The sequence below is a fragment of the Empidonax traillii genome, unplaced genomic scaffold, assembly GCF_003031625.1.
Source record: "Empidonax traillii isolate 1590-97213 ecotype Southwest subspecies unplaced genomic scaffold, ASM303162v1 scaffold534:size827195, whole genome shotgun sequence".
NCBI classification, from domain to species: Eukaryota; Metazoa; Chordata; class Aves; order Passeriformes; family Tyrannidae; genus Empidonax; species Empidonax traillii.
The window spans coordinates 231,040-245,925 of record NW_020955727.1 but is presented as its reverse complement, the minus strand read 5'-3'; the positions used below and the strand labels follow the sequence as shown (position 1 = coordinate 245,925).

The following is a 14,886-nucleotide window of genomic DNA, read 5'->3' as shown; positions in this document are numbered from 1 at the left end:
CTTGCTCCCCTGGCTGACCAGGCAGGGTTTTGCACTTCAGCAGCAGATGGGGTTTATTGGCTCCAGGGCCAGGACGTTCCTGGAGCCCCTCATTCCAGGTTGGCTTGGGACGTGTGGCCCATGGAAAGGACACCACGTTTGTGTTCTTTATGCAGCAGTTCACCCCATGTGCCCCTCTGATGGCTTGGTGTTCCCGGGCAATAACCACTGCTATCAGCTGGTGGTGGAGAAGGCGGAGTGGCTGGAGGCCCAGCGGCACTGCCAGGAGCACGGCAACGGAGAGCTGGCCTTTGTCAGCAGCCCCGAGATCCAGAGCTTCCTGGTTGCTCATGTCATCAGGTAAGTGAGGAGGGGAAGGGTCAGGATCACCCAGGGACAGGTGTAGTGTTCCTGGGGTCACATTTGCTGAACAAAGAGGAGGAGCCCTTTGAGCAGAGCAGAGCTTGAACCCTTGCTGGACTTGACTACTTTCCCTAAAGCCTGTGGAGGGAAGAAGGTGAATGGGGACAGAACGACTGGAAGTCACAGCAGGGAACTGAGGATGGGTGGGCACTTGTATCCCGTGTTTATGCCTGTGGGTGCCTCTGAAATGGTGCAGGGAGGTGCAAGGCCAGGTTGGACGGGGCTTGGAGCAACCTGGGCTAGTGGAAGGTGTCTCTGCCCATGGCAGGGGGTGGGAATTGGATGGTCTTGAAGGTCCCTCCCAAACCAAAGTATTCTGTGATTCCATGATTCTATGAGTGCAGCAAAATCTACAGGCTCAGGCTGAGTGGGGGAGAGGTCCAGGTCCAGGTGCTCCTGTCCAGAGGGTGACATGGGGATGGGGATGAGGATGACATGAGAGCGAGGGTGACACAAGAGTGAGTGTGACCAACTCCCTCCATCAGCAGAACTGCAGCTGGATTGTCCCATGTTGACCCTGTGGCATCGAGCAGCTGCTGTAGCAAAGCCCAGGCCAGTGCTGCAGTCCTGCCTCTCAGACAGGATCCTGCACCCTTCCAGACACAGCTGCAGCCTGAAGCCCAGACCCTTTTCCCTTTTGTTTCTCATCCTGTTGACTCCTCTCTGAGTTTCAGGCTCCAGCAGCATCTGTTCCACCTCAGGACTGGGCTTTATAAACAGAGAGCACTGCAAGTGTCAGCCTTTGATTAAATCCGCCCCTCCGAGTGCCCTTTCCCCAGCCAGCCGTTTTGGGGGGGAGGGAGGACAACCAGGAGAGCTCTCAGGGCCTGACAGCCCTTGTCAGCACTCCCAGCTGCAGATGTGGGAGATGGGCTCCTCATAAACACGTCCCAGAAAGCCCAGGGAAGGGAACAGCTGTGTGTGACGTAGGCTTCGAACGGTCCCGCTCCGGGGCTGACAGCCCCTTCTTCCCAAACTTGTGTCCGTGCCCTGTTCCCTTCACACGGGGCTTTGTCCTGAGATTGCAAACATGTGTCCCTGCTCTGGGGCGGAGCAGGCTGTCCCTCTGCAGGGTTAGGAGCTGGTCACTGGGTGCTCTGGCGTGTCAGGCGTTGCGTGCGGGACCGAGGAGCCGCGGCACGGAAACCACGAGAGCTCAGGGCCGCCCAGGCTGTTCCCCAGCTGCTGCCCCTCGCTGGCCTCCCCCCGGCCCCCTTTATTCCCTGTGTTTATTTTATTAATCCATTCAGATAAACATGCAGGGGGCAGTTCCAGGATGCAGTTTCCCTGATGATAAAAGGCAAAGCAGCCGAGCTGCAGGTTTTTGGAACATGCAGCTCCCATAGTTTCTGATGGGAAAATGGCAGAGGCAGGAAGCTGTTTTCCATTAGAGCAGCAGCACCGCTGTCCTCTCCTTCGCTCCTTGTGTGAGTTGGCCTCTGCAGGAGCAGCATGTGCTGAGTTGGTCTCTCCCTGCCTCCAGAAGCAGAGGGTGAGACCTTCCAGGGGAACCCACTTTCCCCTCGAGGCAGCACAGGGAGCCCCTCTCCCATTCCAAGCCTCCCCAGGCTTGTTCTGCTCCTGCTGCCCCAGCAGGGTAGCTCAGTCCTTCCTCAGAGGCAGTGGGATTCTCACATCTTGCTTCAGAAAAGTGTGTTCAGAGTCCTCCTGTTCCTCCCTGCAAGGGAACAGGCCAGGCAGTGGGGCAGGGTGGAAGCCAGCCAGCAGCTCCTCTTTTAGTTTCTCCCTTTTTTCTTTCCCCTTTTGTTTTTTTTTCCTGATGAGTTGCAGTTAGCTCATAGCTGGAATTAGAAAAGGAAAATCTCCACTGACTTTTCCTGATGGCAGCACGCAGGCAGTTTCCTGCCCTGCTCCCCCTAATTCCCTGCCAGTGGTTCGGGAGCAGAACACAGCCCTTATTTACTTCTTAATCATATTTGCAATGAAAACTACTGATTCACAGAACAGTTATTTTTGTCATCGTTTTTCAGCATGACCTCATGAATCATTTCATCTGGCGTGGGCCTGGGGGTGGAGAGACACCAGTTATCTCCCCAGCCTGCTTTGCAGAGCCGTGGTACCACCCCAGGAGCTCGCTGGGGCAGGCAAGGTCATGGCAGGATTGATTGCAACCTGCAGGAGGGAGTGTGGAGAAGAAGCTGAGGGGTTGGAAGGGTGCAGGATGTTAATATGGAGAAGTTAATAGAAGTTAATATGGAACAAATGCCTCGCTTTCTGCTGGGTGCGATCAGAAACAGTTGTCCAGGCTGTCTGTGGCTGTGAGAGACCGCTCAGCACTTCCCACCAGAATCTCTGCTGGGATTCAGCCGCTTTCCAAATGGGGAAGGGACATTTCATATTCCTGAAACGAGCCTGGCAGTTTCTTGTGTGTGGGGGGGGGTTCAGCTGTCTGCAGTGCTTTTTGCCTCTGCTTATCCACCCTGGCTGCTCCCTGAGGGCTCCGTGAGCTGCATCCGAGAGAACAGGAGCTGCCAGACCTGGCACCGCTGAGCTTTGATCCTGCACTGGTGCCCGCTGCACTTGCAGTGGAGGACTGGCAAATCCCACAGGTCTGCACAGATGGAGCCCAAGTTTTCTGAAGGATTCAGCTTTCTGGGACAGTTGTGTTTGACCATAACATTCCTCTTGGGTCATGACTCGAAACAGGCTCAGTAGAACCTGTGAGGGTCGTTTAAGCTGCAGTGTGGGCAGGCCATGGTAACAGAGTGCTCTGCTCCAAGGAGGGGGGGAGGTTCAAGTCAACCTGCTCATTACAGGATCAGAAAATCATAAAATCATAGAATGATTTGGGTTGGAAGGGACCTTAAAGCTCATCCCGTTCCACCCCCTGCCATGGGCAGGAACACCTTCCACTAGCCCAGGTTGCTCCAAGCCCCATTAAATGCAGCCTGTGACACCCCGATGAAGCTGTTATTATTTTTAGAGAGAACCATAGATGGCAGCTCTCCCAGCTCTTTCTAATACTCATGATTTCCTGAAATCCCCCCTCCCCCTTCTTATTTTTTTTTGTGAAGGAGCCTCGATGTCTGGATTGGATTCAATGATTTTGCAAGCTCTGGAGCGCAGCAAAGAGGGGAAGGATTTAATCTGGAGAGCTGTCAGAACTGGCTGCCAGGAGAACCCCATCCCTCCAACGCTGACCACTGCGTCCGGATGGGCCCGACGGGCCAGTGCAACACCGACCTGTGCATGGCCAAGCACAGCTACGTCTGCGAGTACAAGCCTAAAGGTGGGCTCTGCCTCCCCTCCTGGCACCAGGGGCAGGCAGGTCACTGGCACATCCTGCCCTCGGTGGCACGTGGCAAGATAAAACAGGGCTTGGTGGGGAGAGAGGGTCATCTACAGCATCACCACAGAGCAAGTAGGACGTGTAGCTATGTTCCCAAGAGAGGCTTGACTGATAACTTCCAGAAACCCATCTTTAGCCCAAAGGGAAGAATTTGGCCTACTGCAGTCTTTCCCATCAGCAGAAGGAGGGAGAGGAGTGAAGCTTTGGGGCAGAGCTCTGGAAATAGCTTTCCCCTGTTATTTGAGCAACCTCTGCTGCTGGCAGGAGGTCAGGGGTGCTGCCTTGGTGTCCTGTGGCATCGTGTACTTTGTGAGATGTCGGGGTCTGATGACTTCAAAGGTGTGAGGTGGTGTGTGCTGTGCAGATTGGTGTTTATGCAGCTTCCCAAATCTCCCAGAGCAGTGTAGGGAGGAATAAAAAGCATTAGAAAGGACATGAAATGTGGGAGAAGATTTAGACCAGAAGGAAAAGCCATCGCTAAGGAAGAGGCCACTGGCCCTGGTCAGAGGGGCAGCACCAGTCCCCAGAGCCTGATCAGAGGTGTTTGCTGCTGGTGGAAACCAGCTGCTCCTGGCCACATTTCCCAGGAAATCCGGGGGCACAGGGAGGATGAGGGGTGCATCCCAGGCTCTGAAATTCGAAGCAAATAATTAGTTGCAGGAAGGGAGAAGTGTTTGCAAAGTTCCTAGAAGTCAAAATTGCTGCAAACGTGACTTGTGCAGGAGGAGAAAGGAATCAAAATACGTGTGAGAAGAAGAAAGGAGGTACAGAGTTATGGAGCTGCTTCTCCAGCACAGCTGGAGTGACAAATGGTCAGGCCCAAGCCCTGCTGCAGCTTTGCAGGGTGGAGGGAATACCTCAGGCCTTGCTGGGTCTCATGGGCTTTGTTCAAATATTTCCTTTGTAAACAGGAGTTCTCCTAAATGCCGAAAACTTCTTTGAGGGCGACGCCGTGTTTGACTCAGCCGAGGCCGTGAGGAACGTGACTGGAGCTGTGCTGTCAGATCCATGGCAGGCTGAGGAGGTGAGAGGGGTTTGCTCACCCTGCCCATGCCCAGGGAGCCCAGGGAGACACAGGCAGGTGAGAGCTGTGTGTGCTTTGCAGGTGATGGAGTTCCCTGAGCTGGCATTCAGGCACGAGGGGTATCTGACTGCCCTGGAGTTCGTGACGCAGGATCTGCCTCAGCCTGTCCAAGTGAGGTTCCAGGTGCACAGACCGATGGATGGTGAAGGTGAGGCATCTCCCCAACACTTGTGGCCCCTGTGGCTTCAAAGCTTTGACCTTAAAGGCTCAGAGATCTGGTTTTGTTTTTTGAGGAGGTCAAAATGCAGAATCTGCAGGGAGGGGTTGGACAGCCTGAGACTGCCTTGAAGAAGTGGTTACACTGGAAAAAATAATAGAGGGAGAAGCCTCCCTCCATGCATGAGGAGAATGTGGGTGAAAGGAGCGTGTGTAGAAGTCAATTAATCTTCTGAGCTGTACTTTTTTACTTTGGGAAGACACATGTCAAATGGGAATGTGTTCTGGTCCATCTGGCCCCATGGGTTAACAAGGAAGAACATTTCCCTGAACCCATTTCTTCCTGATGGATGAGATAATCTGAAAAGCCTTTTATTCCTTGTACAACAGCTCAACAGTCACAGTATTGGCAACAATTAATTCTGCAGCAGAATGTTTGTTGTAGCTGTGGGGTTGGCTGGTTACAAAAGGATCTTTTTTGACACTGACAAGCTGATACTTTGACATGGAAACATTAACTTCAGAAAAGTTGCTTAATGTGTTTTCAAAGTCAAAGCCAGCTCTGCTTTCTCTTGGACTTGCTTTTGCTCGAGCACAGATCTCTTTTAGAGTGCAAATTAGTGTGTTCTCGCTGGAAAAGAAACAACTTTGGTTTTAATGATCTTTGTGAATTTTTCCAGTAAAACGAGGCACTTCAGTAGCACCAGCACATGCTGCAGTTTCAGCTTTTACTAAGAGTGGAGCCATCATCAGAGTGGAAAAAATGGTGGATTTGGAGGAATGAAGTGCACCAGGAGTGTTCCTTTTGAGAATGGTGATCTCTGCTTTCTTTTTCACTTCTTCCAGACCACCAGGAGGGAAACAATGCTACAGAACCGTTCCACCCAGCTCAGGATGACGGGAACTGGACGCTGCTGGAATGTCCTCCTGGTTTCCAGTGGTGTCATTTGACTGATCTGTGCTCGTCCCACAACAACTGCTGCAACGCCACCGAGTGTGCCAGCAATGGTTCCTCTGCCAGCAGCCCTGCCCCCGGGTCCCTGCAGCCCAACCACAGCCAGCTCAGCTATCAACTCACCCAGGAATTTCTCTTTACAGTACCAGCTGGCCCCCCTTCCCAGTATCAGGTCAGTGTTTACCAGCTGTTGTAACCAGAGGGTAGGTGGGGCAGTTTTCTCCTGAGGGCTTTGGGTAAATTTGGGTTGTGGCAGATGGAGACACTGAAGTCCACTGGAATGAAAGGATGTGCCCAGTGTCACACGTGCCACCACACAGCTCCAAGCCATGGGCTCCCTGCAGTAACCTGTTGCCAAGCATAGTTGGTCAGAGGGGTCCAAAGAGGGTGGGCAGGCCCTGGCACAGGTTGCCCAGAGAAGCTGTGGCTGCCCCATCCCTGAAAGTGTCCAAGGCCAGGTTGGATGGGGCTTGGAGCAACCTGGGCTGGTGGAAGGTGTCCCTGCCCGTGGCAGGGAGTGGAATGAGATCATCTTTCAGGTCCTTCCCAACCCAACCCATTCTGTGGTTCCACGATTCTATGAAAAGGCCGTGCAGATTCCCTGGGCCATTCCCATGGCATTAACCCAGTGGAGGTGGAGCACAAAGGTCTCCTTGTGCTGTGTTTAGATCTGCAGCTTTTCTGTTGGTTTCCACTTGGCAGGACATCCAGCATCATGCCCAGGCAGGAGCTGGGTGCTGAGTGCTCTTAATCCAAAAATGTCTCCACTCTTCGCAGGTCTCATTCAGAGAAGAAAATATCTTTGTCAGGGCTGGGGATGTCTTCAGCATCCAGCACAATGCAGTCTCGGGCTCCTTCCTGCAGTGCCAGCCCAGTGCCACGTCCCCGTCCAGAGCCAGCATCCTCCGTGGGAACTCCTCCGCGTGGGCGCTGGGCCTGCCCGAAGGCTCCGTGGATCCCCCCTGGGTGAACAGCTCCGTGTGCTCCCTGCGTGTCCGCTATGCCGAGGAGCAGCTGGTGCCGCTGCTCAGCCCCCACAACGCGGGGCTGGACCATCCCGGCCTCTACTCGGTCAGAGCCAGCGTGGACAACGGGGCCTTCGGCGCCAACCTGTCCTGCAGCTTCTGGGTGGCCTCACGGGTGTCGGGCCTGCGTGTCATCCACCCCGCTCCCCAGGGCAGCAGGGTCTACCTGCCCACCAACCACACCACCCTGGTGCTCAAACTGTCCTCGGGGGCGAACGCCACAGCCACCTGGCTGGGGGACAACCGCACCGTGCCCTTCACGGGGGCCTGCCCGGCGGCCGTGGCCGCGCTCACGGCGCAGTGTGCCAGGGAGAACAACGACACCTGGTTTGCTGTGGTGCAGCTGAGCGGCCTCAGGGAGGGGCTCAGCACCCACGTGCTGGTGGCGGAGAACGCCGTGAGCTCCCAGAACATCACGGTCACGGTGAAGGTGGAGGAGCCGATCCGCGGGCTGAGGGCCACCCCGGACCCCGAGAGCAGGGTCCTGCTGAACACACGGGTGGTGAGTGCTGGCCGCTGCCCTTAGTTCATCAGCTGGGTTTTCAGCCTTCCCCTTTAGCCTGTAGGGTGTGTGTTTGGCTCTGGGGAGGCTGGGCTGGGGGAGCACTGCTTGCTGCTCAGCTCCCAGGCCGTGCTGCCCGCGCTGCTGCAGACACAGGCATGTGGCACAAGCACTGGTGCTCTCCAGCAGGAAGGCAGCTTGGCTGTACGTTCCCTTGAATCCCCTCAGAGGTAAGGCAGTAGCTCCTGCGAGGGGGATTCTGGCTTTCAACTTCCACAGGAAACCAGAGGCATTATGAAAGGCCAGTACTGACCTTCTTTTGACTTGCCGAGGTGTTCAGATTTGCTCTACTAAATCCTCACATCAGCTGGCTGAAGCTGTAAAACAGCTTCGTCTGTCCAAGTCTTGGGGTTCCTCTGGCATTTCCAGTCCTTTTGTTTTCCAGCCCCCTGTCCCCAGAGCTGCAGCCCTGGGAACCTGTTCAGCAGCTGCCCCAAACGCTCTGTTCAAGCTCTGGCTGCTTCCGGCAGATCCTGCGCCTGCACCTCTTGGTCTCGCCCTTCCTGGCTGCCACAGTCTGCTCAGGAGGCACTATTGGAGTGAGGACAGGGCAGGTCAGGGGGTCAGGCACCATCCATGGGCGAGGGTCAGAGGCTGAGCTTACAGGTGTAGCTAAAGCCGAGTTGTTTCTGTGAACATAGAAGGAGGTTTTTTAGACCTGATCACAAGAGCAGGGTGCTGGGCTGTGGGAGCAGGGAGTGTGGGGTCTGCTCCCTGCTCTGCTGGTCAGGGTCTGCATTTCTCCATCAGCAGCAGAGCCACAGACGATGTGTCACCTCTGTGCCATGCTCTGAGGGTGTGAGGTGCCTCCCAGTCTGGCTCTGCTCCCTCTCCAGTTCAGCTGGAGATCTCCTGGGAAGTGCTGGGCATGCTTTTCTCTTGCACTAGTGTGAAATGTTCTCATGCCTTTCAGAGCTACATCCCTGTGATGGAGGCTGGGTCAGATGTGACTTTCCGATGGACAGTAGATGATAAGCCATCTTTCACTTTTTACAATGTTGTCTTCAACGTTATCTACCAAAGCCCAGCCGTGTACAAGCTTTCGGTAAGCCAAGGCCTTTCCCATGATACCATTTCATCCCTGGGTTTCCATCTCATCCCACAAACTCAGCGGGAAGAGCAGCAGGGAGAGGAGAAAGCAGAATTGAGCTGAGGTTTTTGCTGTGCTCCCAATGAGCTCATCTGCTATTTCTGACTGAGCTGCTCTTGCAATGCAAATAAGTTTCTTCTGTTCTGCCGTTACTTCACTTTATTCCTCATCTTTGCTTTCTCCTCTTTTCCCCTTGTTCTCCTTTCTGCTTATGGAGTGTCTGTGCTTCCTCCTCCCCAGCAGGAATGAGGCAGGGAGCCCCTGCTCTGGGAGACAGGAGATACGGATTCAGAACCAGGCAGAGGCAGGATGCAAACTGTAGGCAGGACAGACCTTCTCCCACAAGCTCTTCTGTTCTCGGTCCTGTTCTCTTTCTCCTGATGCAGACTGGAACTGGGTTTTTGTCCTGGCCCCAGAAGGATGGAGCAGAGAGTCTGTGCCAGGGGAGGTGTGTGTTGTGGAACAGGAGTTTGGCCAGAACATCTCTCTGTGTCATGCCCTGTACTGCCAGGTGGAGTCTGCTCTGGTCCAAGGTGCTTGATCCTCTTGCAGGGTGACTTGGCTCCCTGAGGAGATGCCAGCCCCAGCTCCAAGATGCCAGCCCCAGCTCCAAGGCCATGCTAGCTCTAATTTGCTTGGTGCAGCACTAATTTGCTGGGTGGAGCACGGTGCTGACAAGCCTGGGGCGCTTTCACTTACAGAGCTGACAAGGTGCCATTATCCTGGGGGCACTGGGTTCAGTGTAGCGGTTACAGGAGCCTAGACACGAACTTCTCTTTCATGTTGGGGTGGGACGTCTCTACTCAACGTTGTTTGAAGGATCCCTCTGTCAGCAGCTCCTGCAGGTGAGGAGGTGGCAAGATGCTCTGTCACCAGGTGCCCTGTCAGTGTTTCCTGCCTAAATAATCTTGAGGATCCTGCTCTATTTCTGTTGTGCCTCTTCCATCTCTTGCCTCCATTTCCCTCCTTGGCCCAGCCTTGCTCTCTCTCTCTGTGCCCACCACCCCAGGATCCTGGAGGTGCACTTCATGTGCTTGGTTTTATGAGCCTCTCCCATCCCTGCTCTCTGTGCTTGAAGCTACTCATCTGCCACTGTCCCAAGGTGTCTGTTGTCCCCTTGGTGGCCTGTGCTCAGCAGCTGGAGACAGTGTGCAGGGCATGTGGGGAACCGGCAAGTTCAGAGCCAGAGGAGCCTCTGGATGAGAAGCTCCTCTCCTTCCCTCTTGCTGTAGCACCAGTCCTTCCTTGGACTGACTGTACTGGTGGTTCCAGCAGGAGGTGGCTTTGCCAGGTGGGTGACCTGCCAGCCTAGGCTGCTTTCCAGTGCCATCCAGGCTCCTGCCCTGCCTCCCTGCCCCCGGGGCCACTCTTCTCTGCACTGGCCAGCTCGCCTGCCTGGTGGCACATCTTCAGTCCAGTGAAGCCCCACGCTCAGGGAGGGCAGCACAATGAGGTGATCCCCAACACAGCCTCTGTCCCGCTGTCCTTCCCAGCTCACCGCCTCCAACCACGTCAGTAACTTCACGGTCAATTACAATGTCACGGTGGAGATGATGAATAAGATGAAGAACCTGACGGTGCTGGGTGTCCTGCCCGTCCTGCCCCAGAACAGCACGGTGGAGCTCACGGCGAGGGTCCACGTTGATTCGGCTGTGGAGGCTCTGTTCCTGTGAGTCCTTTGCTACTTGGGATCTTTCTGTGCGTACCTTACCTCGCCTGCACTGCTTCTCTTCCCAGGGCCAACTGGTCCATCTCTCAGATGCTGCCCAGTTAATTTGAAATCCCTGTGAGTGTGGGTCAGTCAGACTGGCTGGGACCTGTAGTTCAGTTCACTCTTTTAAAGTATTGCAACACTGGTCTAATATTGGGTTCCTCCTCCTGTGCTCCTCTCAGCATCAGGCACAACTACTGCTTTGATATTTGTCGTGCTGCTTCCTATGTTTCCATTGGAAAACCCAGTCCTGACCTGAAAGACAGGCCAGGATTCCTCAGGGATTGCCATGATTCTCCTGTTGTGCAGTGTAACACTGTTTACCTGTTTCTCCAGGTGGGATTTTGGAGATGGTGTCCAGGAGACATACCTGTTCAAACCTCCCTATAACAAGTCTTTCCTTGTTCCTGATCCCAATGTCCATGAGGTTGTCATTGAGCACAATGTTTCACACATCTACCAAGACCCAGGTATGGTCAGAAAGGTTCTTTGGGGAAGAAGGGGCTCAGGTATTTTTGTTATGAGAGGGCTATGAGACACCATCCAATAAAACCAAGGCATGGAAGTCATTACCTTGTTCCTGAGCGAACAGCCAGAGTGACTGGAAGTCTGCAGTTGCCATCCTCGATAACTCTGTTTCTTGGAGAGGTTTGGCCACGCTGTAAGAAGCAAGTCCACCACACACAGTCCATTTTTGGGCGGTCTCAGTGGTCGGACGAGGGGCAGGGTGAGCACTGTGCTGGTGGGAGGGGTGGGCGACAGGAAGGGTCTGTTCTGTGGGCAAAGAGAAAGAAAATCTCTTCTCTGTTGGACTGGCTCCTTACTTGGTGTTTGGTCCTCACACACATGGCCTGCTGTAATTCCTGCTGGTCCTGGGCCAGAGCAGGGAAAGGCTGGGGTGTGCCCAGCACAGGGGCAGGCAGGCACGTCCTCACCCTGGTCTTGCTCCGCTCTCTTCCCATGCAGGAGAATATGCCCTGATGGTTGTCGTGTCCAACCAGTTCGAAAACCTCACGCACTTGACCCCAGTTCACATCCACAGTTACCTGGTGGATGTGAAGGTGGAAGCAGAGGAGGAAGTTTTAGTCGTGAGGCGCCCGGTGACCTTCCGAGCCCGTGCACTGCCGTCCCCCTATGGCGTCGTGTACACCTGGGACTTCGGGGACGGGTCCCCCCTGCTCACAGAGATCCAGCCTACAGTGACCTACAGCTACGCCCAGAGAGGGGTGTACAACGTCACCGTGACAGCCAACAACACCGTGAGCAGCGTGGAGACGGTGGAGTGCTACCAGGTGTTCGAAGAGATCTCTGGGCTCCGAGTTTCCGCGGGCGAGGCGGCAGAGCTGGGAGCGCCTGTCACCATCAACGCCTCCGTGCAGACCGGGGACAGCATCACCTGGGTGTTCGACCTGGGGGATGGCACGGTGCTGAGGACTCAGGAGCCGGTGGTAGAACACGTGTACATAAAGGACATCAACTGCACCGTGAACGTGACGGCTGTGAATCCTGTGAACTCCGTCTCCCAGACCGTCCCTGTTCGGATATTTGTCCTGGAGGTGCTCAAGATAGAGCCAACTTCGTGCATCCCGGAGCACCCGGACGTGCAGCTCACCGCCTACGTGACAGGGAATCCCGAGGAGTACATCTTCGACTGGACTTTCGGAGATGGCTCATCCAACGTCACAGTCAGTGGGGACCCTGGGGTGACGCACAACTTCACCCGGAGCGGGACTTTCCTGCTGTCCCTGACTCTCTCCAGCAGGTTTAACAAGGCTCACTATTTCACCAGCGTGTGTGTGGAGCCGGAGATAGTCAACGTCACCCTCCTCCCTTCCAAGCAGTTCGTGAGGCTTGGGGAAGAGAGCACCTTCCAGGTCAGTGCCGTGCCCCCCTACCAGTATCGTTACCGCTGGGATTTCGGCAACAACGAGTCCGCCAGGTCGAGTGGGACTGAGGTGACCTACACCTACAAGAACACAGGGGTCTTCCTGGTCACAGTGACCGTCTCCAACAACGTCTCTTTCAACAATGACACAGCGTTTGTGGAAGTCCAGGAACCAGTTGGGGTAGCGAAGATTGAATATAACGGGACAAATGTTTTGGAGCTGAACCAGATCTACCTGTTCTCTGCCAGCATGAATGGAACCAAAGTGAGTTACTGCTGGGACTTTGGAGATGGCACTACCCAGCCTGGGCAAGTCGCCACCCACTCCTACAACAGCACGGGCCACTACAGCATTACTGTGATGGGCCAGAACGACGTGAGCTCTAACGAGACCACCATCGACGTCACCGTGAAACGCCGGCTCTTTGGCCTGACCATCAATGCCGGCAGGACAGTGGTGCCGCTGAACGGGTCGGTGAGTTTCGTAGCCACCCTTGTGGCTGGCACTGCCATCCGCTACTCGTGGATCCTCTGCGACCGGTGCACCCCTATCCAAGGCTCCTCCACGATTTCCTACACTTTCCGGTCCGTGGGCACGTTCAACGTCATTGTGACAGCGGAGAACAAGATCAGCTCGTTGCAGGACAGCATCTACGTCTACGTCCTGGAGCAGATTGAGGGCCTGCAGGTGGCCAGCGGTGACCTGGTGGAGGACATGTATTTCCCAACAAACAAAACGCTCCATCTGCAGGCCGTGGTGAGAGAGGGAACGAACATCTCCTACAGCTGGGTGGTGCACCGGGATGGCAGTGCTGTGCAAACCTCCACTGGGAAAACCTTCTCCTTCAGCGTCCCCGAAGCTGGGAACTACACTGTCTATCTGAAGGCCACCAATATGCTGGGATGTGCCACCGTTAACAGGACACTGGAGTTTGTTGAAAGCCTCGGTCTCCTAAAGCCCTACGCCTTCCCCAACCCAGCTGCTATTAATGCCTCTGTTAACATAAGTGCCACCATAACCAGTGGCACTGGCATCACGTACGTGTGGTACCTCGAGGATGGCTCCTCTCCTGTTACTTCTGAACCCTTCATTATACACTCCTTCCAAAGCCCTGGGGTGATGGAGGTCGTCGTCGGAGCAGAAAACAAGCTGAATTCAACCAATTCAACAATTTCTGTCTATATAGAGGAGGTTATAGAGGGGCTGAGTATAGGGACAGCAGAGCTGGACTGCAGGTACGTCTCATCAGGCTCCACCGTGGTCTTTGAGGGGGAGCTGCAGAAAGGAACTGAAGTGACCTGGCTTTGGGAGGTTCCCAATGGCACCTTGACTGGCCAGTCTGTGGCAGTCACGTTCCCCACAGCAGGGCTCTACACAGTCCATCTGAACGCGTCCAACGACATCAGCTGGGCTCTGGCCAGCAGGAATATCTCAGTGCTGGACAGGATCCAAGGTCTGGAATTTCTCGCCAGCAAGAAGGTGGTGGAGCCAGGGGAACAGGTCACCTTTGTGATCAGGATGTTGTCAGGCACCTCTGTGAGTTACCTGGTGAGCATAAGTGGGGACTACTCCGTGGTGCTCAACGGGTCCCGGTACACCCACGAGTTCACCAAGAGCGGCGATTATTTGGTGACTGTGACCGTGCAGAACCAGATCAGCATCGCCCACGCCCAGGTGCTTATCTCTGTCCTGGAGGCCATCCGGGATGTCAGGCTCCTGAACTGCTGCGAGGAGGGCATCCCCACGGGCACGGAGAAGAGCTTCAGCGCCCGTGTGGGGAGCGGCTCCCGTGTGTCCTTCTCCTGGCGCTTCTCCCTCTGGAAAGAGCAAAGTCGGTCCGTGGTCACTGTGTCAGGAGAGAGTGTTTCCTACACTCCAGAAGCTGCAGGGCTGCTTGAGATTCACCTCAGTGCCTTCAATGACTTGGGAAGTGTCAATATCACCAGAACAATCCAGGTCCAAGACCCGATAGTCCAGGTCTCCCTCTCTGCCTCCAACGCCTTTGTCAACAGGACGGCACTGTTTGAAGCCACGGTGGTGCCCAGCAGCAGGAGCGTTGAGTTCTTGTGGAGCTTTGGGGATGGTTCTTCCGCTCAAACAACCAGGGTTGCAGTGGCCAACTATTCCTACCTGAGCCCCGGGGATTACCTGGTGGAGGTGAATGCCACCAATCTCATCAGCTTCTTCATAGCCCAGCTCACCGTCACCGTCAGAGTCCTGGAGTGCGAGGAGCCGGAGGTGGAGCTGGCCTTGCCCCCCCAGGTAGTCATGAAGCGATCCCAGAGGAACTACCTGGAGGCACAGATTGACCTCCGGGGGTGCATCAAGTACCAGACAGAGCACCTGTGGGAGATCTACCGAGCACCCAGCTGCATGGACCTGGACGACTCCAGCAGGATCCGGCTGCCGAACGTTGACGTGAACAGGCCCCAGCTGGTTATCCCCAAGCTCGCCCTGGAAGTTGGGAACTATTGCTTCATGTTTATTGTCTCCTTTGGAGACACCCCGCTGTCCAAAAGCATCTTTGCCAATGTGACTGTGATCCCGAGCAAGCTGGTCCCAATCATCGATGGGGGGTCGTACCGTGTATGGTCCAACACTCAGGACTTAATCTTGGACGGGGAGAAGTCCTATGACCCGAACCTGGATGATGGTGAACAGACCCCGCTGTGGTACGAGTGGTCCTGTACATACTCCTCCAAGGT

General features: G+C 55.1%; 1 protein-coding gene across 2 annotated transcripts in view; it reads left to right on the top strand.

The window, feature by feature from the left end:
• Positions 1 to 14,886, top strand: part of PKD1 (polycystin 1, transient receptor potential channel interacting) — a 77,953-nt gene that overhangs the window by 38,039 nt on the left and 25,028 nt on the right. For both annotated transcript variants that reach the window (XM_027897237.1, XM_027897236.1), the window contains exons 6-15: positions 156 to 339; positions 3,438 to 3,652; positions 4,624 to 4,736; positions 4,818 to 4,944; positions 5,799 to 6,079; positions 6,685 to 7,434; positions 8,408 to 8,539; positions 10,078 to 10,253; positions 10,632 to 10,765; positions 11,262 to 14,884. In XM_027897237.1, the coding sequence (XP_027753038.1) occupies positions 156 to 339; positions 3,438 to 3,652; positions 4,624 to 4,736; positions 4,818 to 4,944; positions 5,799 to 6,079; positions 6,685 to 7,434; positions 8,408 to 8,539; positions 10,078 to 10,253; positions 10,632 to 10,765; positions 11,262 to 14,884 (5,735 nt within the window). The remainder of the gene's footprint in view (positions 1 to 155; positions 340 to 3,437; positions 3,653 to 4,623; positions 4,737 to 4,817; positions 4,945 to 5,798; positions 6,080 to 6,684; positions 7,435 to 8,407; positions 8,540 to 10,077; positions 10,254 to 10,631; positions 10,766 to 11,261; positions 14,885 to 14,886) is intronic.